Raw genomic sequence first — 27479 nt, 5'->3', positions numbered from 1 at the left:
TATGGATTTTGAATTGCTTCAACTGTTAAATAATTTGTTTAATTTTATTCGGGCAGTGCTGCTTCTGGGGCCAGCCAAAACGATCAAATACTCTAGCAGTGAGTGCCAAAAGACTTTCGTCCGAATGAATGATGTAAAACTTTATTGTTGCCACTGGCATTAGCATTAGTGCATCTTTTTTCTCCAGAATTCCGTTGCATCATAATTTCGAATTGTATTCTGATAGTATGTTTTCGAGTTTCTTCTTCATCATTTCATATTCGCACATTTAAAATTTCTGTGAAATGAACGATGAAATTTTCTCTTCCAACCAAGGTGGTACAACACTGACTTGAGCTTGAATCGTTCTTTGATAGATTCCGAGAAAGTGCCCGTATTAGGTTTGCAGCCTTTTAGCAAATCTTTTACAAGCCCCAACGCTAACTACATTCATGCATTCACAGAACCCATCGAAAAGGTATCGAAAGCCAAGCTATGCGTTCGTAGAACCATTGCCCTTATATAAGTAACTATGCACGTTACGAGAATGGATCGTTCCACAAAGGAAGCACAAGTGATGGCAGCTTCTATTCCGAAACACTACAGTGCTTTGCGTTAAAAGCCCAAAGGGAAAGGCAGACTGCTGACTGTTGAAGGTTGCTTACTATAAACAACATTCACCTTTTGGCAATGCTTTGTACCATTTGGTAGTCGTATTTGATGTGAGCAAGCAAGTCGCATCTTGTGTAAATGTGTTTTTTTTAGTTGCACTCATTGGCAGTAGAAGGGAAGTGAGCAAAAAGTAAATACATGAAGGCTATTACAGAAGCTAAAAGAATTGATGAACTGGAAATTATTCACGATATTAGGCTTAGGCATCTAGGGGAGAAGATAATCCTTTCTTAGGAATGGGCTTTCTCTGAGTGGATTTTTAGAACTAAGGGAAATTCCTGGACTGTTCAAATGTTTTAGCTACTAGATCGGAAACCTTTCCCATACTAATCTGATTCACAACAGTACTTTTCTCTCTGGCGTTACGTCCCAACTGAGACAGAGCTTTCCTATGTTCGTGTACTCTAAGACCTTCCTCATTGAATGAGAACTTACTGGGCATTATTAGTGATCATTTTTGCATGATTTGTGTTTAAAAATCTCGATTATTAGCGTTACGTTATTTGGCCTTCAGCCAATACAAACTTCAAACTTGTTTCCACCAAATGAACAAATATGGGAGTATAATTAGAGATTTTTAGTATCAAAAAATGGGCCACTTCAATTTATGAAGTTTCAATGTTGAAAAAGGCAGTTTCAATAATTTGTGAAGCTAGCCCATACTTTAGGCGGGTAGTGTATAATAACAGTAAAAACGACCGAAGAAATCATTAGGTGCAGCCAGTTTAATATGCTTGACGTCTTTACATGTGCTGCATTCTTCGCTACTAATGGTAATTGAAAACTAGAGCTTGGCGTTGCAGCTGCAATAGCGGAGCCTTTCAAATTTACTTGTCCTTACCGGCAATTGTTGCCATTATCCAATTGGAGCGACAACCATTCTAGACGTCCTGCTGAGTCTCTCGAAAAAGTCATGAGTCACTTCCATCTGTCGAGATCGAAGTGAGTCACTTGAGTTTTTACACCGGGCGATTAACTCCGTTCAATTCGATTCGACTCAAATCGGAGTAAAATCAAAAGCACTAACTGTCCTTGCCCCAGTGGCATATAACCGATGGAGCACACTTTCACAACTTCGTCATCCAGTTCCATTCAATGGAATAATGACTGAATACAAGCAACACCCTTGTGAGTGGATGAGATTATAAATTCGATTTGGTAATATACGTTCGGAAACAAAATTTACTTTAACACCTTCAAGTGATGCCTTTAAAGTTTGACTTCAACGCCCTATCCCCATGTGTGGATGAGAGCAGCTGTACATCAGTCTTCAGATCAATTCAGAAGCTAATCGCTACTAAACCTCACGGCCAGGAAATCATTGGAAACCATAAGCCATCCATTACGGTGAAAGGAAACGGCTGGATGCCAGGAAATAATAAAGATTAATTTCAGATTGACACAAATTGCACTGAACAGTGGCTGAGACTTGTTCTTTGTTCGTGCCATTTGCTTTTCGCGGTTGATGGGATAACAAGAGTTCACCAAATAACCCAGACAGAAATCAATCATTTCTACCCTCATCATCATCTATATGCCAGCCAGCTAGCTAGCCGCCCACCACCACTGCGTCGTCGTGCTCTTTTGGACGTTTTACGGCTTCTTCCCCTTCACGGCTGGCAAGTTTAATTTTCCGCGAATTTACCAGACACGATGATGGCGAGACAAAAGCAGGCTGGAGAAGTTCTACACCACTTGGCTGTCGATGTCTCTGTTGCCGTGAAGTGATGGCTCTGCCCCGATGAAAGATGTAGGGAAATGTGGGAAACAGTGACGTCTGGATAATCCATTACAAGGGGTTTTGATTGATTATTTAGCCTGTTTAGTGTGAAAACTGCGATTTCCTGTATTTGGGGCTGGGTGCTGCTGAGAAAGGAAATCATGAACAAGTTTTAGAACAGAGCAATGCAAACAACCCTTTTCCGACGACACCTGTGGAAGCACCTTGAACCTTCTCCTTTCCTACACCCAGTCGAGAGTAAGAGTGAGCCGCAATGTCACGCTTCGCCTAACATTTCTTCGTTATCTGCAATCAACAGCTTCATCAGAAAAGTGCGAGAAGTTTCGTCGACGACATTGACGATATACAAGACTCCACAGTGAACCGTTGGGGAATTGCGTGTTGTTCTGCTTTTTATTCGAATGCTGCTTCTGTTTCGGAAAGGTGAAAATTTGCGGCAATCTATCGAGTTTGGGAGTTCATTTATTGTCAAACCATAGCCGTTCCCTGCGCTACGGTTCGATGTGGTTTATCTCATCAACGGTAAGGAATTGCCTTCTACTAAGAACGGAATTATTCTCGTAACTCGGGTGCACTCAAGCGATAAAAAACGAGCTTAATCAAAACTTTTGCGGTTCCCGAACACCAAGTTGGGGAGTTAAATTTTACGATAGGGACCGCAATCGCAAACGATAACGATTCTTGTAAGATTCCGCTAGGACACATTCTCTTCAGCACAGTATTTCAACACAGGATCCATTGAAGATTTACGATTTTATCATTTTAATAATTCGCTTTATCCTTTTCCTTTTACACAGCAATGGCCCAGGAAAGCTTCAAATGTCCAGACGACTTTGGTTTCTATCCTCACCACACATCCTGCGACAAATACTGGAAATGCGATAACAACGTGGCCGAGCTGAAAACTTGCGGAAATGGTCTGGCCTTCGACGCGACAGACTCCAAATATCTGACAGAGAATTGTGATTACCTGCACAACGTTGACTGTGGTGACCGCACACAGCTAGGTAAGCTAAACTTTCCAGTGATACATTCACGCATCAAATAGATTTCCGTAAACAAACATCTTCGGCTTGAGACCACCTATGCCTCCTCATCTGTAACGGGTATAAAACCCTGACTACATATACCATAAACCAAATAAGTAAATACTTTGCCTGTCGTGGTAACCAGAGAATATGATTATACTAGAGAAACGCGGAGAGGATTTTGACTTTGTTTATAAACAATATTTGCAATGACTATCAACAATTGAGGTCATTCAAACTAAATTTTAGTGTGCGTGTCATCCTGTCAGTCGCCATAAGAAACCAAGCTTATCAATGACGTCACTTTTGTATCGCTTTTCACTAACACACATCCATCGTCTCTTTTGCGTAACATCTCTTCGAGTCTCATTAAATTTGCTCGATTGGAACCACGTTTGACGGTTCGATTGGAACCTTTGGTTTCAGAATTCGCGCTTCTCTATAATAAACAAATTCTCTGGTGGTAACCTATCTATCAACAGCAGTTTCTGCAATAGTTCGATTAGTGTTGAAGGGCTTATCAGGCTCACTAATGGGGTATTTCATCCTAGCATTTATCAAACACCGACAACGGTTTTCAGAGCCCCAAGATTGGTTTCTGGTAAGTCTTCGATGTAGAGATCAATGAAATTTTCAAATCCGTATGAAGTCGTACCAGGAATATCCACCCAGCCTCAAAACCGCATATTCCGACCGAAGGCCATACATGTGAACCATGTGTCGCCTTTCGGTGATTTTGTTTATTTATTTATTCTGGCCGTGTACCAGCTCGGCTACTGGAACTGTACCAAATCTAGCTAATTATACACTGGTGACTCCCAGTTGGCCGGCTATATGCGTTTGAAAGTGTTTGTGTGTATGTATGGTCACACGCTCGCGAGTGTTTGTATATGCTTGTGTTTCCTAAGCCAACAACTCAGCACCCCAGCTGCAATCAGTTAGGATAGCACATGGTCCGTATCCTCCACGGATGGCGACGAGAGCTCGTCTGGTGGGTGGTCAACCGTTTGAACAGAATCATACACGTATCCATTTGTTAGACAGAAATTAATTGAACTAGTTCATCCAAAAGAACGAGATTTTGATCAGTTGGGAAGTAATTACGACACTTTAAATATTAAGTTTCGAATAGGACTAAAGTAGCTGCATCATTAATAGCAACAAACGAACATCATTGTCATATTCTGGAAACCACCATAGTCAATAAAATCTGCATTAGGGCAAACGCTCCCTTAGTGGAGGTAGCTCCAATAGTGGAGGTAGTGTGTTTTGACATGTTTCGCACTTTTTTATGGCTATGTGATATTTTTCTATGATGTACGATGTGAAAATGATACAAGTTATCGAAAAATATTCATAAAATTTAACCATAAACCTATTTTAAACAATTATTTTGCTTAAATTTTTTGCTCCTTTGCACCTATAGTGGTGCATCAGTACCCATAGTGGAGGGTCCCATAAGAAATCAATGGTTTGCGCCACTAAAGGAACCATTCTTAAAACATACCTCCATTAAAGGAACAGTGTTCCTATTGTTGGTGCAAGGCTTTTTGCAGGGAAATTTAAAATGAATCGTGATTTTTATACATTTGAATGATAGAAGGATTTGAGATCTAGCGATTGATACGCTAAAATCATATAATTTTTGATTTTATCACCATGTTTTAGCAGTTTTCGCTTAGGTGCACCACTAATGGTACATTTGCCCTATGACAGGAGGTGTTAAGAGAGCATTTTCCGCGTGTGTCGCGCGAGTATGCTGATAAAATGACATTCATAGGGCAATAAGTTTTACCGGAAAGTTTTCATCTTCATTAGCGATTTGTGTAAAGTTAATTGACTATTTCGGGATTATTATCTGCAACTCGGTAATAAAACTGCTAAACTGCACCTCCTGGTGTGACACAGTGAGCTGCATACGAGTTCCTGTACATTATTATAATATGGAGGCTCACTGAGCGCTGCACCAGTCGGCGTTGGATTGAAGTAAGTTACACGTGAGATTAACTCGAGCACTTCTACACCCAATTTCCAGTCCAAACAAGCATTTAACCGAAAGCACACCGGAGCACGGAGGAGAAGCTTCTGAGGGCACAACAGGAAACAGTATCACAGCTGGTACTACTACTTGGTGTGGCGAAGCGAATACAATTTACCAACGATACTCGGCTGCACAAATTGTGTTGCTAATCTGCTTGCCTAGCTCATTCGTACGGGGAGATGGATGCAATAAATTAAATTTCATAAATTATATTAAATTCGTCCCTGGCTGAGCACGATGGGCTTTCCGATACCTTCAAGCCCGGGCACCAGAAGGGTGGATGACGTGATATTGGATCCATTTTCATTATTGAAGTTTTGATTGAATCGAAATAGTAACTTATCACAAATACTGTGGAGCTAAGTGAAACTTGATCCGCTTTTCATTTTAATGTTCTTAAGAGCTTTCATAGCAACTAAAAGTCTCTGTGGTAGCATCCCAAATTTGTCTTTGAAGCCCTTAGTATTTGACCTCAACTCGATTGTAACAAAATGATTCAGACTTTTGAAATCAGTTTCAATTAACCAAGTACCATAATTGTATTTACAGCTTTCAAACAGAAAAAAAAAACTCAGTTCATTATTTTCTATGTGATAGTTGAGTCGACTGTCAACTCTCTGACGAGAAGATTGAAATTCTGCTGGGAAATATTTGTAAAATACTACTGCTACTCCAGTCGACAGCTCAGTAATGTACATTTTGTGCAGTGTGTACCAAGTGAGGGAAACTGATGCAGCTCCAGCTCACGAGAATATACACCAGCACCCGCTCTACCTTCAAGAAAAGAGGCATCACTGTAGCAATCAATACCGTTTAATACACTTTTTTTCCAGATAGCCAGAGGTCAATTCGTTTCGTGATGAAATTCGCGTGAAAATTTCTCTGTCAGAAAAATTACAAACAATTATGAGGGCATTTGGAGTAAAGACAATATAATCCCAATTCACGAAAAGTAAATTCACGGAATTTATCGCCCTTAAAACCAATACTGGCAATCGGGAAAGCAATATGTAATATGCAAGTCAAAAAGTTTTGCTGGTATTGACTAAGGGGCATACAATCTTCCTTGACACTGAATTAAATGTGAGGTGCCCAGAAATGTTTGGAGTCCACGATGACTCCAATTTGATTTGATACTAATCGCAAAGCCAAACAGACGTTAGGTTTGAATCCCATAGTGATTTTGACTTTCCGTTAAAAAAATAGATGTTAAGGTGAATATGAATCGATGCCAAGCCTCAAAATTTCAAGAGCACAAATCTGGAGAACCAAACATCCGCTTAAGCTGAAAATTTAATCGATTGGTCACTAGCTGGTGGTGACCAATCGATTAAGTTTTCAGCTCAAACGGGTGTTCGATTCTCCAGATTTGTGCTCCTGAAAATTTGAAGTTTGGCTTCGATTCATCTTCACTTAAAAAAAAAAACAATCCGTTTAGCCAGAAGGCTCATATTGACGAAACCATCATTCAACGACCTGAGGATCACTTTACATCTGATCGGACAGAGTGCTTATCCACTGCTTAAACTAAATAGTCAACGGTTAATCAATAAGACGAGAAACCCTTTCCTTACAGTAGCCTTGTTAGAGTATCTGCTACGAGATCCCAAAATCTCGTGGTGATACTACCCCTAGAGGCATTCGCAAACATTCAATTTCCAAATCACTGCTTGACACAATGTCGATTTTTGAGTATTTGGTGACTCATAACTCATGCTTGAGATTTATCATGCGTGAGTTGACTAGCGCATCAATCATAAAATCATGGATTAGTAGGCTCTTCTGTTTGACTCATTGCCTCGTATGGCCATAGTTTTTCTCGCAGAAAGCAATGGTTTCTTGTGAGTCTGATAGAGTTACAGTCATCATTTCTAACTGAAACCACTAGATTCGATTTTCGAATTTTTGACGGTTATTATGCCTGAATCATTTTTGACAGCTTGAGTGGGATTGAGTTATTTTGCATGAAAATCTGAAGCATGAGATTTGCAATGTGACTCTCTAATGAGATTGCTCTCGCGGAGAGCTCAAAAGAGGTTTGCGAAATATGCCATTTATTCGAAAACATTTATCATTTAGAAGAAACTTTCGTGAATAAAATGTAAAAAAAATATTCTGCCGATAAAAATTCACCCATTCCAGGGTGTAGCCAACATGTAGTAGTTTTTTATGCTATGACTTGTAGAATCAAAAACAAGTTTCTATATGTTTCTGTTTAAAAGGATATTTAAAGATATGCTTGGATAACTGTCTCTATGTTGCACGGTATTTAGTAGTATACTCATGGCTATTCCTAGTTGAACTCTTCAAAGACTCGTGATACAAATCTTGAAACAATTCATAGGAAAATATCTGGTGAAATTGCTGAACAAATTCCTGAATTCATGTATTGCGCTAAATTGATTTTTTGTAGTGGCTTTCGATGCAGATCTAGGTTGCAATCAAGATACAATGTTTGATTTTATTAAAGATATTATTATTTGAGGAATTCTGTCAAAATTCCTTTAACTCTCGGATTTTTTATAAAGACTTCTTTTAGTCTTAGAGAAATCTTGCAAGAATATTTAAAAGAATTCTTAAGAAAAACTGGTAGGATCGCTAAGGAGCTTTTGAGGAGATAACTGCTTTTATGCCTTTAAGAACTCCTTGTAGTAATAGTCGAAACCAAAAAAGGCTCTCTGGAAAATATGAAGGGCTAATCTAAAAACTACTAAGATGAATACGAGAAAAAAAAATCCTCAGATAAATCTAAAGGGGTATATTTGAAATGAATAAAATAATTCGTTGAAGAACCTTGAGCCAAAGATACACCAAGAAATCTCTGCAGTGGTTTTCAGAGGACAATGCTCAGAGGTCTCCTCAGTGGAATTCTTGGTTGAAACCTTGATAGATTCTTAGATTGATTCCTGTAAAAATTCTTGAAGATATTTTTGGAATCTTTGTGGCAATTTCTTCAAAAGTCCCTAAATGAATTAACGTATATATAGGAATGCCAGATAATTCATTACTAGCAATATTCAAGTGGTTTTAGGGAAAGCTTAGTGTTCATTGAGCACTACTACAGTTATTATCTGAGAGCTTTTTTTTGCCTAAGTTATCATTTTCGCATTCGTATATCATGTGGCAGGTACGATGATACGCTTTTCCCAGGGAAGTCAAGGAAATTTCCATTACGAAAAGATCATTAACCGACCGGGAATCGAACCCAGACACCTTCAGCATGGCTTTGTTTTGTAGTCGCGGACTCTAACCACTCGGCTAAGGTTTCCACATGTAAGCGCTGGAAAATATTCTCTAGATTTAGTTCTAAAGTTGATTCTGAAGAAATCCTGCTAGAATTTCTGCTTAAATTCCTGAAACAATTTCAAAACGAGTTCTTGGAAATATTTTCTCGTATTTTCAACAAAATCTTAGACGAATCTCTGAATACGGTTAATAAAAACATGTTGGTTAAATCCAAATATAAATTACCAGACGAAATTTCAAAGAATCATACTGATGAATTATTTAAGGTCACCCGAGAATAAATTCCGATGATTTCTGGTAGGGGGCGGTCCATTAATTATGTAAGGGTTTATGGGGGGAGGGGGGGTTAGAGATTTCTTACGCGCCATACAATTTATTTTTAATTTTCATAGAAAAAATCTTACCATGGGGGGAGGGGGGTTTGAAATACTCCGAAAATTGCCTTACGTAATTAATGGATCGCCCCTAGGTACTTTCGGATGATTTTAAAAATAATACCTGAAGGAATTTCGATTCACAGTTTTTGTTCAAAACAAAAACACAAAACTAAAATTTATAAAATTATTTTTTTTTGTAAATTAATTTGTTTGTACCCTAAATATTTATCTCAGCCTTGAAGCTCCAAAGTGGTCTCGAACTTAAAAGAAAATTAAAACATATTTGCATGGACATGAAGAGTAAATAAAAAAAGAAATCTTAAGCTTACTCTTTCTACAAAACTTACGGAAATACCTTGAATGTTTAAATCTGAAAAGTGTACGTCTTTACCCTTTAACTCATGTATATGTATATACTATTTAGAAGGTCTCTGTATGTAGATCGTAAGAAAGGGATTTAGGACATTTCGTCGAATGACATTTGGTCGAATGACGTTTGGTCGAATGACATTTGGTCGAAAGTACATTTGGTCGAAAGGACATTTGGTCGAATGGACATTTGGACGAATTGCTTTGGAACATTTATTTTGGTTGAATGACGTTTAGTTGAACGGAAATTTGGTTGAAAGCTTAAATGGTTTATTGAAAGATCATTTGATAAAATTTATTATTAATTTCTAAGTTTTGCGAAGTTGGTAAGATAACCTTTTCTTTGGAACAATCTGAATCAGTAACTGTTGTTGAATAAAAAAGGGACAATTTCATACATCTTTGGATTTGTAATTTGGAGTTATGCCAAAATCTAGGATTTCGATGATTATTCAAATGAACTTTTTAGAAGTAGTTTTTTTTTGTACATTGACTGAAATATTTAGCTCTAGTGAATTTATTATTCTTTGAAAATATCATCATTCTTCGACTGCTCAACAAGCTGTTATTTTATTAATCAACGATGTGAACATAATGTTATATCTTGATCTTTATCCTACGACAACTTCGTATGTAAGTGCTCGGAAGCTTTATTACGTATCAAGTTTTACAGCGTACGACTGTGGTAAGAATTTAAAATGCGGGGACCAGACGTGAATCGGTTGAGCATGGTCACGTTGAATTGAAGAGAACGAATTTTGATGGCCATGGCTTTTAGGAAACGATTTTGACGGAGTCCATCGGAAGTTCCGCCTGTAGGATACGTTTCCTACTCATGGTGAATTATCGTTATAATTGTTACTTCCAGCTAAATCACATTCCTTGGGCAAACATGTGTGTTTGATAGCAGTGTTGATGACTTCTATCGATAATAAGTTGATTATTAATTAAATCGAAAGTAATCAAACAAGGTAATTGTGTTTATCCCATGTATCGCGTGAGGTGCGACGAGTCGACTTGGGTTATTAAAGTTTACTTGCTCCTATTTGAAATCAGCTCGTCGCGATTCATCCGACTCGCAGAATAAGTCTGAATGAGAAAAATGACATCAAGTGACGTCAACAATGTCGATTTTGTAGGGAGTCTGGAAGACCAACTGGAATCCCAAAATATCGCTCGTCGTTTATTAAAAGCCTGAAGTTTATTCAATAGATATCAGTAAACCAATGCAGATTTCTTGTACACTATCATGTTGTTCTTGCATCTGAAACCTCCAGTAATAGCTCCTACCATACATGCTTTCCGCTCTTTCAATCTCAATCACTGTGTATTAATGTCAAAATATCACTCTGAAAATAATCTGAAAAATTTGACCAAATTCTCGACTGAATGTCCTTTGGATCAAATTTCATATGCTTCTTGAAGCAATTATATTCTTTTCGACCAAATATCCATTCGACGAAATGTCCATTCGACCAAATGTACTTTCGACTAAATGTCATTCGACTAAACGTCATTCGACCAAATGTCATTCGACGAAATGTCATAGATTCTGTTGGATCAGCGTCCATCAAATTGAATAACAAAATGTTACTAATCGCATAGAGATTGTTGGTAAAATGGCTGATACTTTTTCAATTATTCAATCACTTTGTCACTATTGTCGACACAATGCTACTCTCGAAATATGTTATGCTTTCTGTTGCAACTAAACCTTTTCGACCAAATGTCAATTCGACGAAATGTTCGTTCGACCAAATGTACCTTCGACCAAACGTCATTCGACTAAATGTCATTCGACCAAATGTCTTTCGACCAAATGTCATAGATTCCTTTTTCATGTAAACTAACCAATATTCACTTATCTTGAAATTCCACTGTGTTTTTTTGCACAATATCAAGCAAATAATAGCTCAGAAGCAGTCCTGCCAGTAGCTTAGTTAGGGGGGTGCGGTCTGCACCGGGCTCCGATCTCATGGGATCCCCAAAATTGAAATGAAGATTTCTCATAGCATTAAAAGTTCGGTATAGCTTGTAGGAGAATGACTATTTCACAAATATTTGTTTTGTAAAATATTTTCCTTGTTGTTGTTCAATCGATTTCACGCATGAGAGAACTCAGTCTTCTTATAGCTAAACACGGCTCTTTTGGAGATACTTAAGTAGGCTCAGATACCAATCTTTAAGATGTTGAGTCGAATCACGGCTTTGAATTTATAAATATTTATATCTCTATAATGCTTCATGAATTCTGATTTCTAATCAAATATACCCAAGTTTGTAGGCTTCCAAAAATCAGGAACCAATGAGCTTTTAACTTGTACACACTTTCTTACTTCCTTTCTTCTTTCAAGATAAGTGAATATTGGTTAATTTACATGAAAAAGCATGATGGTCGATAAAATAATTCAGACATTTCAGAGCAAAAAGATAGCTTTTTAAGCTAGTAGCAAAACAACTAACAAGTAGTAGCATTTAAACATGCTTGATTAGTTCAAATCCCTTTTGCAGTAGGAAAGTATAAATCTCATCTGCAGTTGACTATTCGAAAAAGATTGAGTGCCCAGTGAATTGATTCTGTAAGTACGATACTTCAATCCGTAACCGAAAAGTTATTTGGTTTATCTGCAGATCTTACATAAGAGCGTCATTATCGCTCTTGAATCGATTTCCGACATTTTTTCTCTTGAATTCTAGTTATTAAGTTATTAAGAACAAACTTCATTTGCCTGTCAACCATGGAAATAATTCGATTTAGTTAAGACTAAAACAGGGCACCTTACCTTCATGCACACGCTGCTTTGTTGCAACCCCATGCAGCATTCATCGTGCACGAAGGAGGTAGTTACTCTACACGGCACACACGTTCAGCAGCCCACGCGTCAACCCTCGTGGAGTGCTGCAATGAATATTGCAAGTATTTAGTCACCGATTATACACACGATTTCACAGCTAAAGTACGGCTCCCCGAACGTAATGCAGAAAGGAGTGTCAGGTCGTGAAGCAATTGCCCATTTTTGTGACTCGAGCTTACGAGAATTATGAATTTTGTAACCACTGCCATTCGCTTTGAAGATTTAAATAGAACGAACAAATTTAGCTGTAATGTGTCACATACCAAATACCTGATAGACACGGTACGGGTTATTTCAGTGTTAAAAACGTGTCATTTTTTTATTTCTTATTTTTTTTTTTGTGAAGTACCTTGAATTGAGATCAATTGAACATTGACCTGCTATTAATGTTAAATCTCAGACTCACCTAGAATTACAAAGTTGCCAATGGACTGCATATCGTACAAATTTAATCCCATTTTGTGTATTCGCTCCCTCTGCTTATTACTTGAAAAGTTTGAAAATGATTGAAATACTGTGTCACCGGTGAAGTAATAATTTCGGTGCAGCACAGCGGAGATGATCCCACTTCCAAAGCCAAAGGGAACCATGGCAGTCGTTGAAAGCACATAGAGTAGGTTTCATTAAATCAGATATTCACGGAACCGCAAGCCCTTCAAGAATGGTGGAATATTTTAATTGAAATTCCGTTTTACTCACACAGCCGGTATCGTGCGTACTGGTTCAGTTCTTTTTTTCATTTTTTTCTCACTCTTGTGGTTCCAGCACTTGAACTCAACATGTGAGCTGTTATTTTAATGTTTACTATTTTTTTTTGCTTCCATATAAATTAAGTAACAAAAACTTAAATTTTGCATGATGTCGATGTCAATAAACATTTATTAATGATGTTACGGACTCTAAATTAGGTGCAGATTTATAGATTTCGTGCAGTTATCTTTGTTAAGCTCCATGTAACCAATTTCTGACATTTTTGAACAGAACATTGTATGATTTATTTTTAGTTTAAGATCTTTGGTAGAATCAGACTGATATAGGAATATTGAAACAAGTCTCTACGAATCAGCATTCTCTTCTTGAAGATTATTCTGTTTTAAAGTCCATAAGATTGTTAAAAATAGTTAGGATTGCTCCAGACTTTTGAACTTCCATTAACTCAATCCCATTTCTGATCAAATTGTCTAGATTTTCAACCGCATGGATCTGCAAAACGAATTAACGATTGTCAGAATATAATCATTGGTAGCAATTCATACAATACTAAACGAGGAAGTACATTATCTCCTAGTTATGACTATTAGAGCTATTATCTCTTTCTATAAGTATCAACTTTAGGTTCCTTCTATAATTTGCAATGGAACTGTATAGTATATACACAGACAAACAGACGTAACACTTAAAACAATGTCTTCTACAATCCATAGCCCACTTGAGATAATCATCATCTGATGAAATACAATTATGTACAACGATGCTTGCAGAAGGCGCTAGTGTGAAACATCGAACACGAAGGAAAACGATTCTGTTCAAGCGTGGTCGATGTGAAATTCATCAGTATAACGCCTTTTTTTCTGTGGTGTACCTGTTTATCTGGTATTGCGATTATCTGAACTTGGAAAACTATTAACATCTCCGACATTGAGGTGCAAATAAGTAACTATTCATTGAAGTTTTTGATAAATTAAATTTTGTTTAATTGAATATTATTTGCTCATATCACATTCAACAATCGACAAAATGGTTAACATACGAAATGCTTCTACAACTTCTTTTTTCAGAACCTCCAATCTCCACTCCACACTGCGACCGTCTGTACGGTATCTTTGCTGATCCTGCCAAGTGCGACGTTTTCTGGAACTGCTGGAGCGGTGAAGCCTCGCGTTACCAATGCTCTCCTGGACTGGCTTACGACCGTGAAGCTCGCGTCTGCATGTGGGCTGATCAAGTTCCAGAATGCAAGAACGAAGGTAATAACGTAGTGCAACCTTGAACTTTCGTTCATTTTTATTAACTCCGATATATTCGTTCGATGTTTTAGAAGTAGCCAACGGCTTTGCTTGCCCTGCTGCCGGTGAAATCTCCAACGCTGGCTCCTTCTCCCGACATGCTCACCCAGAAGACTGCCGTAAATACTACATCTGCCTGGAAGGAGTCGCCCGTGAATACGGATGCCCGATCGGAACTGTCTTCAAGATTGGCGATGCTGACGGCACTGGAAACTGCGAAGATCCAGAAGATGTTCCCGGATGGTAAGATATCGCATACAATTATTGCGTTACAAACTAACACGTTCTTGACTTTTTACAATTGGCTTTCTCAAAAATGTTGGCACTTTCTTGTAACACTTTTCTGTTCTCTATAGTAACTGAACACTCTCCCTCTCCCAAAAATGTCTCTAATGCAATCAAAATTCACTAAAAATTTCATCATATCACATTGCAACATTTAACTTCACATCTTTCATTTACACCCCCTACAGTGAAGATTACTATGGTGACTTGGACTTGAAAAGCATCCGTAAGAGCGAACTCCTCGCCGGTCTCGCACAGGTCAATTCGGGTGGTGCCCAACCTGCCAAATCCACTTTCAAATCCAACCGCCCAGCTGGAAAGGAAAACTAAACCATAACTCAAAAAACCACACAACAAATTAGAAACTGAAGCGTACTTCTAGAAGACCTAGAGACCTAGACGCTAGGGAACCGTAGCGAAACTAGTTTCTAAGAAGTATTTAAAAAAATACTACGAAAGATCCTCCAACGAACATCCTGCTTTTTGATCAGGAGGACAATAGACTGTTATTAAAGTAAAGATTTTAGATAAGTGATAGTCAGAGAGGAATACTCAAATTTGCAGAACTTTTACAAAAACCTTTAAAAATCTAAAAATACATTTTTCTGGAAAGATGTTTCGTAATTTTACACTCAAGAGTAGAGAGCTTCGCTCGATCACAGCGAACTCGATTTTAATTAATTTATTTTCTTCCTCTTAGTTAAGCAGACGTGAAGCACTGACTCAAACGTATGCACAAACAGTGACAACACTACTTACCCGTCTCCAATACTTTCCTCTACATAAAAACCTCTCAATTTTACTGTGTACACCGACTGAGGTTCGTTCCCTCATAAAACAAGTTTCAACTTTTCTATGAAAAAGAGATTTCATTTGTATGTAAAAATTGGAATATCAAATGCCTTATACAACAGAAGAAGAAACCTAAGAAAAGAAAAATAAAGAAAAATCGAAAAAATGATTAAACCTTAGACAGTTTTCATTGCATCGTTACTTTAACAATTTGTCACATCTCCCATCACCCTCAATGTTAAATTCCCTACTGATAAACCTATCTTCTCCAGCAAACCTTCCTCTTTCTTTGTCTGTCTATAAAATGGCTTTCGAACGCTCAAAGACGAGCCAAGTCATTTTCTGAGTGTATTCTAACAACTCTAGCTAACAAACCATTTTCTAATAGGAATTATGAAAAAAAAAGTTGATTGATGGTATGTTGGTTGCACGAACGGTGTGATGCGGCTGCTGCGGGGCAAATTGAAGTATGATTTAAATGCTGATGATCTGCTGTCAAAGCTTGTTGAGCTAAAAGTGAAGATGACTACTGCTGACATGTGATGTCCGTTTTTTTTTTCGTTCATTGAAGTCTGCTTGAGACATTTCAATCACTCTGGATCTTTGGATACATATGACGTTTTCCGTTGAGATCAGCCTTTGTTTGTCTTGATGTATTTTGTAGCAGTTAAGGTTTACAAAAGTGAGTGTTTATCGTTATGGCGAAAAAAAAAATCCATTTGGTAACTCCAGATCAAACGAAATTTGCGAATATAACAATTAAACACACATTTACAGCGGCACCACAAGTGAATGAAATATGACCCAATCTCACCCCATAGAGGGAGTGACATTGGGTCACTCTAATTGAAATAACTTGTTTTTGAGAATATGATTGCAAATCCATTCACAGTTGAAAAATATTGATGAAATACGATGCAAACAAGACTAAATGATGTCTTAGATGTTTCACAAGTATGATAAACCCACTTAAAAGAACAATTTCCCAAAAAATTGAAGTGCTTTGAGAAACAATATGTAAACCCAACATTTATCGTCAAGTTTACATAAATTTTCTGGTTTTTTCCCTCAAACTGTCTTCAAAGTCTCATCCCCATTGCCATAAAGCCTCTTCAGTTTCCCAAAAAATGTACTGAAACAGTGATTATTTTGAACCTTCGCAAATAAATTCCGAATTTGGAAAAACCAAATAAATTCCGAGAAATACATGTGAAGTGTAATGAAAAGACTTTCAACCTTCTACTTATATAACGATAGAGGTTAAAGTACATGCGTGATACTTTGTACAGGAGAAATTTCTTGTTGTAAATTTTATCTAGTTTCGACACACAAGTTTATTCCAATGATTAAAGGAATTTCTCCAGATGAATGCTTCAATGGAACTTCTCAAGCGCTTTTCAATATTATTTTCCACAAACATCTTCAGAACTTCTCAATAAATTACTTCAGACATTTTTGAAGATATTTCAAGAGTAATTTCTCTAGAAGTTCTTCAAAATATTTCTTTCCAAATACGTACACTGAGGAAACTGATCATACAGAAACATCATGAGATTAAATCAGGAAAATTTGACATTAAAAAAAAGTTTTGTTTTCATGTGATAAACATTTCATAAGACATCTTATAAAAAGAAAATATTTGCAAGGCATAAAATTATCGCAACTTGGAATCAAACTAAGGGCGGAAAGGGCACAGTGCACGCGATTCACTCACAAGCCATTCGCGCTCCATAAATCCATGCCATTTGCTTGTTAAAATGTGTATTGATAGGGTTAATGTTCCATAAAAATTTGAATTTGATGAGAGCTCATTTTATAGTGTTTTTTTTTCAAGAAACGGAAAACATTTGGTCTTTATATAGGATACCTCCAAGCATCCTCTGTTCAATTTGTCCTTATCGTATAAATGAGCGGTACTAGTCACTATATTATAAAATGTATCATGAGGGTCTAAATGCTTTTGTGCATTTTATCAATCATCCAATTATTTTGATGATTTTTCAAGGCTCAATACGTGTACCATTTTCCATCGCAGCAATAACCCGATCTACTCTCCATGTGATGAACTTTTTCTAGCAATTGTCTAAGAGCAGTAAGATGAAATCAAGTAGTTTTTCTTATGCGATTATCTCGCGGATATCTTTGATTGCTACAGCATTCGTTCTCTTAAAGGAAAAATAACCATCATTGTGTTACAATATTTTTAAACAGTTTTTCACTCCCTTATCGAAGCAATACTCACTAAAGTCTATAATTGAACTGCATTTGCTATCTGACATACAGTGAAATGATTTTCGTAGTTTTCTTTAAAATTTACCAAAACTACTGGGTTGACGATTGCTGATGATTAAATGGTGGATTCATGAGCCTTAAGAAGATTTTCATTACGGTGGTATAATGTATCTCAAAGCATGCCAATAAAGCACGTGTTCATTTTTATGGGGATGTAGAGAATGAGCTAGCTTAGCCTCAAAATTCTGTATGATCAAAGTCTACCTAGAAAAAGGGCATGATATGTGCAAAATTTGGTTTACGTGATTTTTAAATTATACCATTGCAGAAATCATGAGAATACCCTTGTTTACAATACTTCAAAAAATGTAGAATATTTGCTAGCAAAATATTTTTAGTATATTTTTGGGGATTTCTCTAGAAAAGTGTTCTTGAATCAAATTGAAGTCGTTGTTCACTCCTCTCCCAGCTTCGTTTCACTGGTCGCCTCATTTTTCCTTGAAATCCGTTTCTTTTTATCTGTTTAAAATCTGCCAGAGTATTCTGATGTTGGATTCCAAGGCAAATATGGTTAACCATCTGTACCTAAGAACTGGAACACAAACAAAGTCAAATGCTCCCGAGCGTCAGAGCACTGGTTTACTCGCATCTGTCGTGCTCCCGAGTAACCGAAGCTACAAAATGACTCGTGAACGTGTTCGGAGCTGTTCAAAGTCATATTGTGCTTCTGGGAAAAAAGCTGCTTCCTCTCTGAGATTTATGGTTTACATGGGTTTTTGACTACAAACTAGAGTGCTTCGTGAAGCCCAAGCAGGACAGTTCGGTTTTGCGTCGTCCGATAAATTTAGCTCACGGTTTCGCGCATGTTTTCGTCGCCGGTGATTTTTTTTTCCTGTTTTGGAGCGTCTTTCTGGGTAATGCTTCGTGAAGCCCAAGCAGGACAGTTTTTACATTCAGAAATGGAATAGTGAAAAGTGAAAAATGAAAAAGTGATTTGTTTGATTTGTGTCCTCAGTACTGTTGGCTTTTGGCTGCCCTAAGTTCACCGAACCATCCGGAAGTGGCAGGCAGCAAATAAATTTAGAGAATCAATCCGGTGAGTTTGTTCCAGTATGATACTTTTTCTTTTGTGAGCCTTCCGGATCGCTTTTGTCCGCGTCGTGGAACTTCTGATCGTTTCTTGAACGGAAAATGTTATTTTCGGAGTTTGATAATTATGTTCAGATTGCGCATTCTGTCCGGGCGGGTGTTACGCAACTAACAATCGGTTGTGGATGCTTTTTAACCGCTCGATGACCCTGGAGGGATCGATTCTGCTTTTCGTATAATTTTGAGCAGAAAAACCGACTGTGTTATCCTAGGGTGTTTAGTTCGAACGCGCTTCCTTTCGTTTTTCGATTATCTAAAAGTACAGTACCACCCAGTACAGTTTTTCAATAGGCGTGATTTTTTTTTTTAAGCGTTTCGTTATTTTATACAATCCGATGATCCTGGAGGGATCGGTTTTGCTTTTTACTGGTTATTGAGCAAAAATATTACTGCACAATCGACAAGCATTTCGCGAAATACTATTTATACTATAAATAAGCTATTGTTTTCTCTTTTGATTGCCGGCATTCAAAAGATTAATTTGAAAACGCTTAAACAACAAATATTTATGGTCTATCGCCAGCTTTCTAGGCGAATCCTGACAATATACCTTCCCCAACCTCCAACTCCGTAGCACTTATGAGGGTGTCGCTGAGTCGGTGGCCTCTCATTAAGTAAGTGCTACATCAACATTTCCTTCCCCTATCCCAAGTTACGGTAAAGATGGGCGTGGCCGGGAATAGCGATATTCATGCTTTTAGTATTCTTGTTTATGATTTGAACAAGGTATACTCCCCTGCCTTGTTCTTGAAAGTAGTCAGGACGAGATTATTAAAAAGAAACATGAATGTTGCTAGTATCCAATCTACGAAGTATACCGTAACTACGCTAATGCTAACGCTAACGCTAACATGGGTTTTTGACTACAAACTAGTAGTTTACTGTCGATTTGATGGTTATACAGTTAATTTATCTAACAAAACCATAATAAATCACACATTGCTCGGTTACTCGCGAGTAAACGTTCCCGAGCTTGTTGATACTTCTTTTGACATGTTCTCCCGAGCAGACGGGTGCGGACTTACTCACACCTAGCCAGTTTGCGAGTCTATGATGTTTGTTATGCGTTGGTATACACTCGTGAGCTGCTTCGTGATGCGAACTTTTGCATCACTGCTCAGCGGCTTGCAAAGGAAGAGCGAACTGAACCGAGCGAGCGGTTAAAAAGAGCGGTTCACTTCTTTTCCGCGACATGCGTATCTCTCGTATCTTTCGCTCTCAAACTCTCGATACACACGACCGGTTTCCCCTTCCCCGAATCGAAAGAAGGTAGCAAAATGTGCTATGCCATTCACGTGTGTACTTTTTCTCTCATCTTTCATCTGCTCTTATGCAAATGAGCGGGCCAAATAAGTCGTTTGGCTGTGCATGCCGAGAGTGCGAAACTGCAGCATACTGTATTTGCATGTGTGCCGTGGCGTGCAAAGCAAGGCACGTGTCAAGCGTTACAATAAAGCCGAGAAACGAACGACGGGAATAGGGGAAAATATCGAATTGTTAATTTTCCGGGTCACTTTTGTCTGATCCATGCTGATCAAATGAACCGACTCTCGCAAAAAAAGAGCCACGGATCACTCGTTCTTTTGAGTGATCCGGATCTTTTGAACAGCTCCGACTCTTTTTGCCCATCCCTACCTAAGACCACTCATGTTAGAGTAAATTTTAGCTGGTTGACCCATGCGAACAAAAAGTTTCTTGAGGAATAATAATAAGCTACAAACATAATAGACAGTGAAATATTAAATTTGCTTCGATTTGATGTATAATTTTTTAATCAAAATTTGAACTAAATCGAGGTATACCTGTAATAGCACAAACAACCTCCTAATGGCTTTCAAAGTATATGCTATTATTGAACGACTTATACCAATGGTCATTCTCTACCAAACATTTGTTGACAGAAGTGCTGAGCACAGCCAATCTCTGATAAATCACCAATCAGAGTACAGAAATGTGCATATTCGACTACTGGCTCATTCTATACAAACATTGAAATGTATAAAGCTTCAACAACTATGCTGCCGTGATCGCCGTGAATCGCAAGTCAGATCCATCTGTAAAAAGTAGGCATTGAGAAAATGGGCTGTGAAGTTTTCAAACTCGTTTTCCATACGAATATTCAAAAATTTTCAGAGGATTGGAACATGTTCCAATCCTTATGAAAATTTCACAACTTGCTTTTCACTATGATATCTTTCCGAGAAAAATATAAAGATCATCAAAACAAGTTACATTTTTGTGTTCCATGGTGCGAAAATCTGTAGTGGGATTGATATGCGGTTACTTTTCATTATGGGACAATTTGACTTGCTGTTTTTTTCCGAACAAATCATATTAGTTCATTAGTGCAGCTGAAAGAGCATTGGAAGAGATGTTGAAAACTGAACTCAACTCAATTTTGACGAAAATGCAGATGGGACTGACTTGCGATTCAAGGCAGTATGAGTAAGATTTTCGGAAAATAGATATACAATGAACTGGCGTTAGAAAAAAACAACATTCGGGAAACCGATTCACAGAAAAAGCACAACCATTTAAAATACGTGCCAAAAGTGTGTGGGCTTCGTGGCCTTGCGGTTAGTGGCATCAGTCGTCTAGGCGTATTGTGCCACGAGGTGTGGGTTCGATCCCCGCTCCAGTCGGTGAAAACTTTTCGTCAAACGAAAAATTCATCGCTGGGCTACTGGGTGTTTCGTGTTGTCCGTTGCCTCATGTTAGTGATCGTTCAGTCTGTGCAGCCTATGTGCTGAAGACGGTGTAAATTGTCTTTTTTTTTAAAGTAATACCTCTTATAAATTACATAGAAGAGCGGTTGAACACATCTTCTTTTATTTCTTTAAAATAACGTCCCCTTTATGGCAGAGCAGTGATACCACAACTACATATTTATCTGGAAAAGTAAAGATTTTTCATAGCCTTCAATACAGATTACAGTTTTTTACAAGAAGGTACAGATTAGTATACTGGTATATATTTTTTTTTCTATAGTATTTATGCTTTCAGACTTTACGTTAGCTAATCCAAACTTTGTTAAGTTTTCAATTTAATTATGGTTTTTCGGGTTATCATCAACGATTCATGTTGGGTGTGGTACAGATTTTGAGTACAGATTTTTAGAATCTCTGGTACAGATAAAAAAAAATTTGAGCCTCTGTTACAGATAGAAATATGGCAACACTGGGGCAGAGGCTCAGATTGTCAGCTTTTCTTTTCATGAGCAATTCCACAGTTATTGAATGTTTGCTTTACTTACCAAAGTTGTTAAGAACACTAAGCTGAGAAGCTGGCTCTGTCCCAATGAGGACGTAATGCCAAGAAGAAGAAGAAGAATATATTTTCACAAGATGCTAATTTCTGTTCTAGGAAGCCAGAAAAATTTTCCTTAGAAAAAGATGCTGAACTCTGCTGATTTGTCCTTCTTTTTCTAAGAGTGTCAAACAGACGAAAATGCATGTAATCGCAAAACATGTCTAATGTGGGAAAATAATAAAAAATACAAACTCAGATTTGATTACCGGGGTCGGTGAAATTTTACTAGGTTATTTTAATCGGTGAATGGTATTGACAGATAGCCCTCTGCAAAATTTCAACAAAAATTGTCAGTTTGACAATTTTTTAATCATTGTTCTTATTTTACTAACATTTTTGGTAGGTAGACCAAAACCCAGTTATTTTTACTAAACATTTTGAAGTTGTATGCGTAAAAGCTATTCAAAAGATTTGTAATAGATACACACATGATTTGTTGTTACTGTTTGGGTAAACTTTAGGCCGTTAATTTTTATGGTTACGGCAGTTTTTAACCGCTGCCTCCCAATGTTTCTTGAAATTATCTCGGTGAATCAAATTCCAAGCCCCAAAATGAATCGAAATGCGTTAATATCATACAAACGCCAACGCTTTGTATGAATTGTGTGGAAATGCCATTTGTTGTGACGTGTGCTGGGTATGGCTTGAATAAATCCATCCCGTTTGCATATTACCCTTGATCAAGGTAGAAAGCTCTAGTACGCACCGGTCTTATACTAAGGACATTTCAATTTATTTCTGATCGGTACATTGGGTCTCTGGAACCCACTATGGAACGATTTGTAGAGTACAAATTCAAAAGCTATGTACTACTCTTACTTTTTTGTATATTTATAGTAATTTTGTAAATCACTTTTCGAAAATCTCAAGATTGTCAGCAATATACAATATACAAGATGCAGAAACAATCAGAAATATTTAAATATCCGACGTCATAATTGAATGGCTATTTGCTAAGACGTATTCTGCTACAAATAATGATATGAAATTGTGAGTCATTACTTTGCTTATTTGACTTTTTTATGTCCACCAAGTGATCCAAATTATCCAAACCGAATATCTAAAGACCGCTTTAACGAATTTAGTATTGTTCATTAAAAATATCATGTTAATTCTTCAAAAAAACGTCAATGAATATTGGAGAAGGAGCCCTGATTAGCCGTACGACGCAACTTACTCGTGATGCTCTCACAAGAGCGCTGAACGGAGGGAGTCCAGAGAGCAATTCTCTTGTAGAAAAAAAAATAATCATATTCGATTTACAAGGATTTTTGTAATGGGGATCCGCATATATAACTATACCAACACTGTGTCCGACAGTTAACTTAGTAAGGACTCCGACTTGTAACCTTAGTAAGGATCTTGGGTTTTACGACCTGTTTCAAAATTCAAATCAATGTAATTTTATATTGAAGTAACCCCGAAAATATTCTGATATTTTGTTTGTGAGAGATTTTATTTTTGCGGAAACAAATGTTTTGAATGATCCCCTTGGGGGACTTCCATAAAAAAGTTAAATATTGAGACTTAGGATCGTTTTTGACCCGAAATTTCAAACAGCTCGAAAAAAACAGTGTGTTGATCGATTTCAATTCTATTGGGCTTGATCGTAGTAGTAGTGTTACCAAGCTTTAAGCCACATCGAGTCAAGGAGTGTGGGTTCGATTCCCGCTTCATTCCGAAAATCCTTTCGTCAGGAATTTATTTCGACTGTGCCACTGGGCATTGCGTGCTAGTCCGTAGTCTTATGTGATGCTTCCTTCAAAGGACGTTTATGTGTCTTATTATTATTAATGTAAGACACACAGGCCTAGTTTCAGAAGCCCTCAAGGAGATCCGGAGTTGATCACTGTGACCACCGGGAACCTGCTATATATGAAAGAAAGCCCCTTCAGAGAACCTCACCTTGACAAACTGTAGTTTCGTAACCAAACAAGTAATCTGAACCGTCCATACATGGTTGAATAGGTATTCACGTGGACTGCGCAAAGAGTTTCTCAACTCATGTCCGCATTCATTGCGTCCGAAAAGTGGCCGGTTCCTGGGGTCTCGGAAAGTGGCCAACTAAATTACTCGGATCAATGCCGCAAAACCAAATACCCGTATTATGGAACCACAAAGTTTCAGCAGCAAAACGAGGCATGCGACAGCTCAATCTTGATTTGATTTTGAATACATGTGACTCTTCTAGTTCAATCTTAGATACCGTTTTGATTCATATTACAGACAGCTTCAAATTCCGGACACTCTACTTTGTATGGGAAACATTTCACGCGAAATGTTTCAATTTTTGCTGTTCAAAAGTTCTCAATTTCAAGGCTTGTTTTAGTAAACTTTATCCATAAATATCTTTGAAAATTTATAATGCCCAACTACCTTAGATGTCTCTTTGGTGGTTAAACAATTTCGATTGATGAGTTGACTGTTCCATTATTGATTATCATGAGCTGTCCGGAATTCGATTCAAAGTGTCCGGAATATGAGGCAAAAGTGAGGAAGCGTCCGGAATAAGACTCATGAAAAGGCCACTCATTTTGATTTATTTAAAATTATTGAAGTTGCGGAAGCGTATTCTTCACCCACCGTTCGAAAGTGAAGGGCTTCCGACGCTCGATAGCGCTAAGGAATCATACAGAATGATTTATTTTGTATGCTCTATGCTGGGTTATATTTCCCTGAGTCCTTAAGTGTCCGTAATATTAATCAAAACGGTAAATGACCAGTTTGGATCTTAGTTTTTTTTTTTTTTTTTTTAATTTCTTTATAAGTATCATTTCAAACATTACATTCATTTCTTATATCTAGGTGTTCTGTGTTATTAGACAACACTATCATCCTAATTTGGTAAAACAAATCCAAGATTTTATTAACATTTTGTTAATAACATATTACATTTCATTTGCCGTAGCAGTTCAGATTTTTACAGGTGAGTTGATTTCACCTGCTTATAAGAGAAAAAAAACGCTTTGAATATACTTAAACTAACTTAACCTAAACATATAACGCATTAATCGTGGCAATAGAAGATTGTAACGATTTTTGCCTGAAATTATTTATTATTTTATTTGACATTTGTTCCAATGTTTCAACATTGGATACTCTATGTAACTCATTGGTACTATACCAGGGAGGCAGCCTCAGAATCATTTTCAAAATTTTATTTTGAATTCTCTGCAGAGCTTTCTTCCTGGTATTACAACAGCTAGTCCATATTGGTACAGCATACAACATGGCTGGCCTGAAAATTTGTTTAAATATCAAAAGCTTATTCTTAAGACAAAGTTTTGATTTTCTATTAATAAGGGGATAGAGACATTTTACATATTTGTTACATTTGGCTTGAATGCCCTCAATGTGATTTTTGAAAGTTAAATTATTATCAAGCATGAGCCCTAGATACTTAACTTCATCTGACCAATTAATTGGAACCCCTCTCATCGTGACAACATGTCTACTTGAAGGTTTCAAATAAAGAGCTTTTGGTTTATGTGGGAATATTATCAGTTGAGTTTTTGAAGCATTAGGAGAAATCTTCCATTTTTGCAAGTATGAAGAAAAAATATCCAATCTTTTTTGCAATCGACTACAGATGACACGCAGGCTTCGTCCTTTGGCGGAGAGGCCTGTGTCATCCGCAAACAGAGATCTTTGACATCCCTGAGGTAACTCAGGTAAGTCAGATGTGAAAATATTGTATAATATTGGTCCCAAAATGCTGCCTTGGGGAACAGCAGCTCTTACAGGAAGTCTTTCAGATCTGGAGTTCTGATAATTAACCTGAAGTGTACGATTTGACAGATAACTTTGAATTATTCTAACAATGTATGTTGGAAAATTAAAGTTTTTCAATTTTACAATCAAACCTTCATGCCAAACACTGTCGCATGCTTTTTCTATGTCTAGAAGAGCAAGACCAGTAGAGTAGCCTTCAGATTTGTTGGAACGGATCAAATTTGTTACACGTAAAAGTTGATGAGTGGTCGAATGTCCATGGCGGAATCCGAACTGTTCATTGGCAAACATTGAATTTTCGTTGATGTGGACCATCATTCTGTTCAAAATAACCTTTTAAAATAGTTTACTGATGGAGGAAAGCAAACTGATTGGACGATAGCTAGAAGCTTCTGCAGGATTTTTGTCTGGTTTTAAAATTGGAACAACCTTAGCATTTTTCCATTTGTCAGGAAAATATGCTAATTGAAAACATTTGTTAAATATATCAACTAAAAATGATAAGCTACTTTCTGGAAGTTTCTTGATGAGGATGTAGAAAATTCCATCATCGCCAGGAGCTTTCATATTTTTGAATTTTTTAATAATAGTTCTCACTTCTTCCAAATCAGTCTCCCAGGCATTTTCGAAAACGTTCTCTTGATTGAGAATATTTTCGAACTCCTGAGTAACTTGATTTTCAATTGGACTAGTAAGTCCTAAATTAAAATTGTGCGCACTTTCAAACTGCATAGCAAGTTTTTGAGCTTTTTCGCAATTAGTTAGTAATAATTTGTTTTCCTCTTTCAATGCCGGTATTGGCTTCTGAGGTTTTTTCAAGATTTTAGATAATTTCCAAAAGGGCTTAGAGCCAGGGTCCAATTGAGAAATTTTATTTTCATAATTTTTGTTTCTTAAATCTGCAGAACGTTTCTTAATTTCTTTCTGCAAATCCTGCCATATAATTTTCATAGCAGGATCGCGAGTGCGTTGAAATTGCCTTCTCCTCACGTTTTTAAGGCGGATCAAGAGTTTAAGATCATCATCTATAATCACGGATTCAAATTTTACTTCACATTTTGGAATTGCAATGCTTCTGGCTTCAACAATGGAATTTGTTAAAGTTTCAAGAGCATTGTCAATATCAAGTTTAGTTTCTAAAGAAATGTTAACATCAAGATTAGAGTCAACATACGTTTCATATATATTCCAGTCGGCTCGTAAATAATTGAAAGTGGAGCTGATAGGATTGAGAATCGCTTCATGCGATATTTGAAATGTAACAGGGACATGATCAGAATCAAAATCAGCATGAGTAATTAATTGGCTACAAAGATGACTAGAGTCGGTTAAGACCAAGTCAATCGTAGATGGATTTCTAGAAGAGGAAAAACATGTAGGGCTATCAGGGTATTGAATTGAGAAATATCCTGAAGAGCACTCATCAAATAAAATTCTGCCATTGGAATTACTTTGAGAATTATTCCATGACCGATGTTTGGCATTAAAGTCACCAATGACAAAAAATTTTGACTTATTGCGAGTCAATTTTCGCAAGTCAGTTTGGAGCAAATTAACTTGCTGTCCAGAGCATTGAAAAGGCAAATAGGCAGCTATGAAAGTATATTTACCGAGCTGTGTTTCAACAGAAACACCTAAAGTTTCAAAAACTTTAGTTTCAAATGAC

The 27479-nt window shown here is 37.3% G+C and overlaps 1 protein-coding gene across 2 annotated transcripts in view; it reads left to right on the top strand.

Moving 5' to 3' along the window:
* The window catches only part of LOC5578580 (protein obstructor-E), a 75195-nt gene that overhangs the window by 32368 nt on the left and 15348 nt on the right, over window positions 1–27479 (top strand). The window contains exons 2-5 of one of the 2 annotated variants that reach the window (XM_001663921.2): window positions 3190–3399; window positions 14087–14275; window positions 14347–14557; window positions 14788–15557. In XM_001663921.2, coding sequence (XP_001663971.1) covers window positions 3190–3399; window positions 14087–14275; window positions 14347–14557; window positions 14788–14929 — 752 coding nt within the window. In that variant the 3' untranslated portion in view covers window positions 14930–15557. Of the gene's footprint in view, window positions 1–3189; window positions 3400–14086; window positions 14276–14346; window positions 14558–14787; window positions 15558–27479 lie in introns of those variants that run through there. The other variant, XM_021852935.1, reaches the window with a different exon arrangement.

The sequence above is a fragment of the Aedes aegypti genome, chromosome 1 (genome assembly GCF_002204515.2).
Source record: "Aedes aegypti strain LVP_AGWG chromosome 1, AaegL5.0 Primary Assembly, whole genome shotgun sequence".
Lineage (NCBI taxonomy): Eukaryota > Metazoa > Arthropoda > Insecta > Diptera > Culicidae > Aedes > Aedes aegypti.
This window is presented reverse-complemented; position numbering and strand designations above follow the sequence as displayed.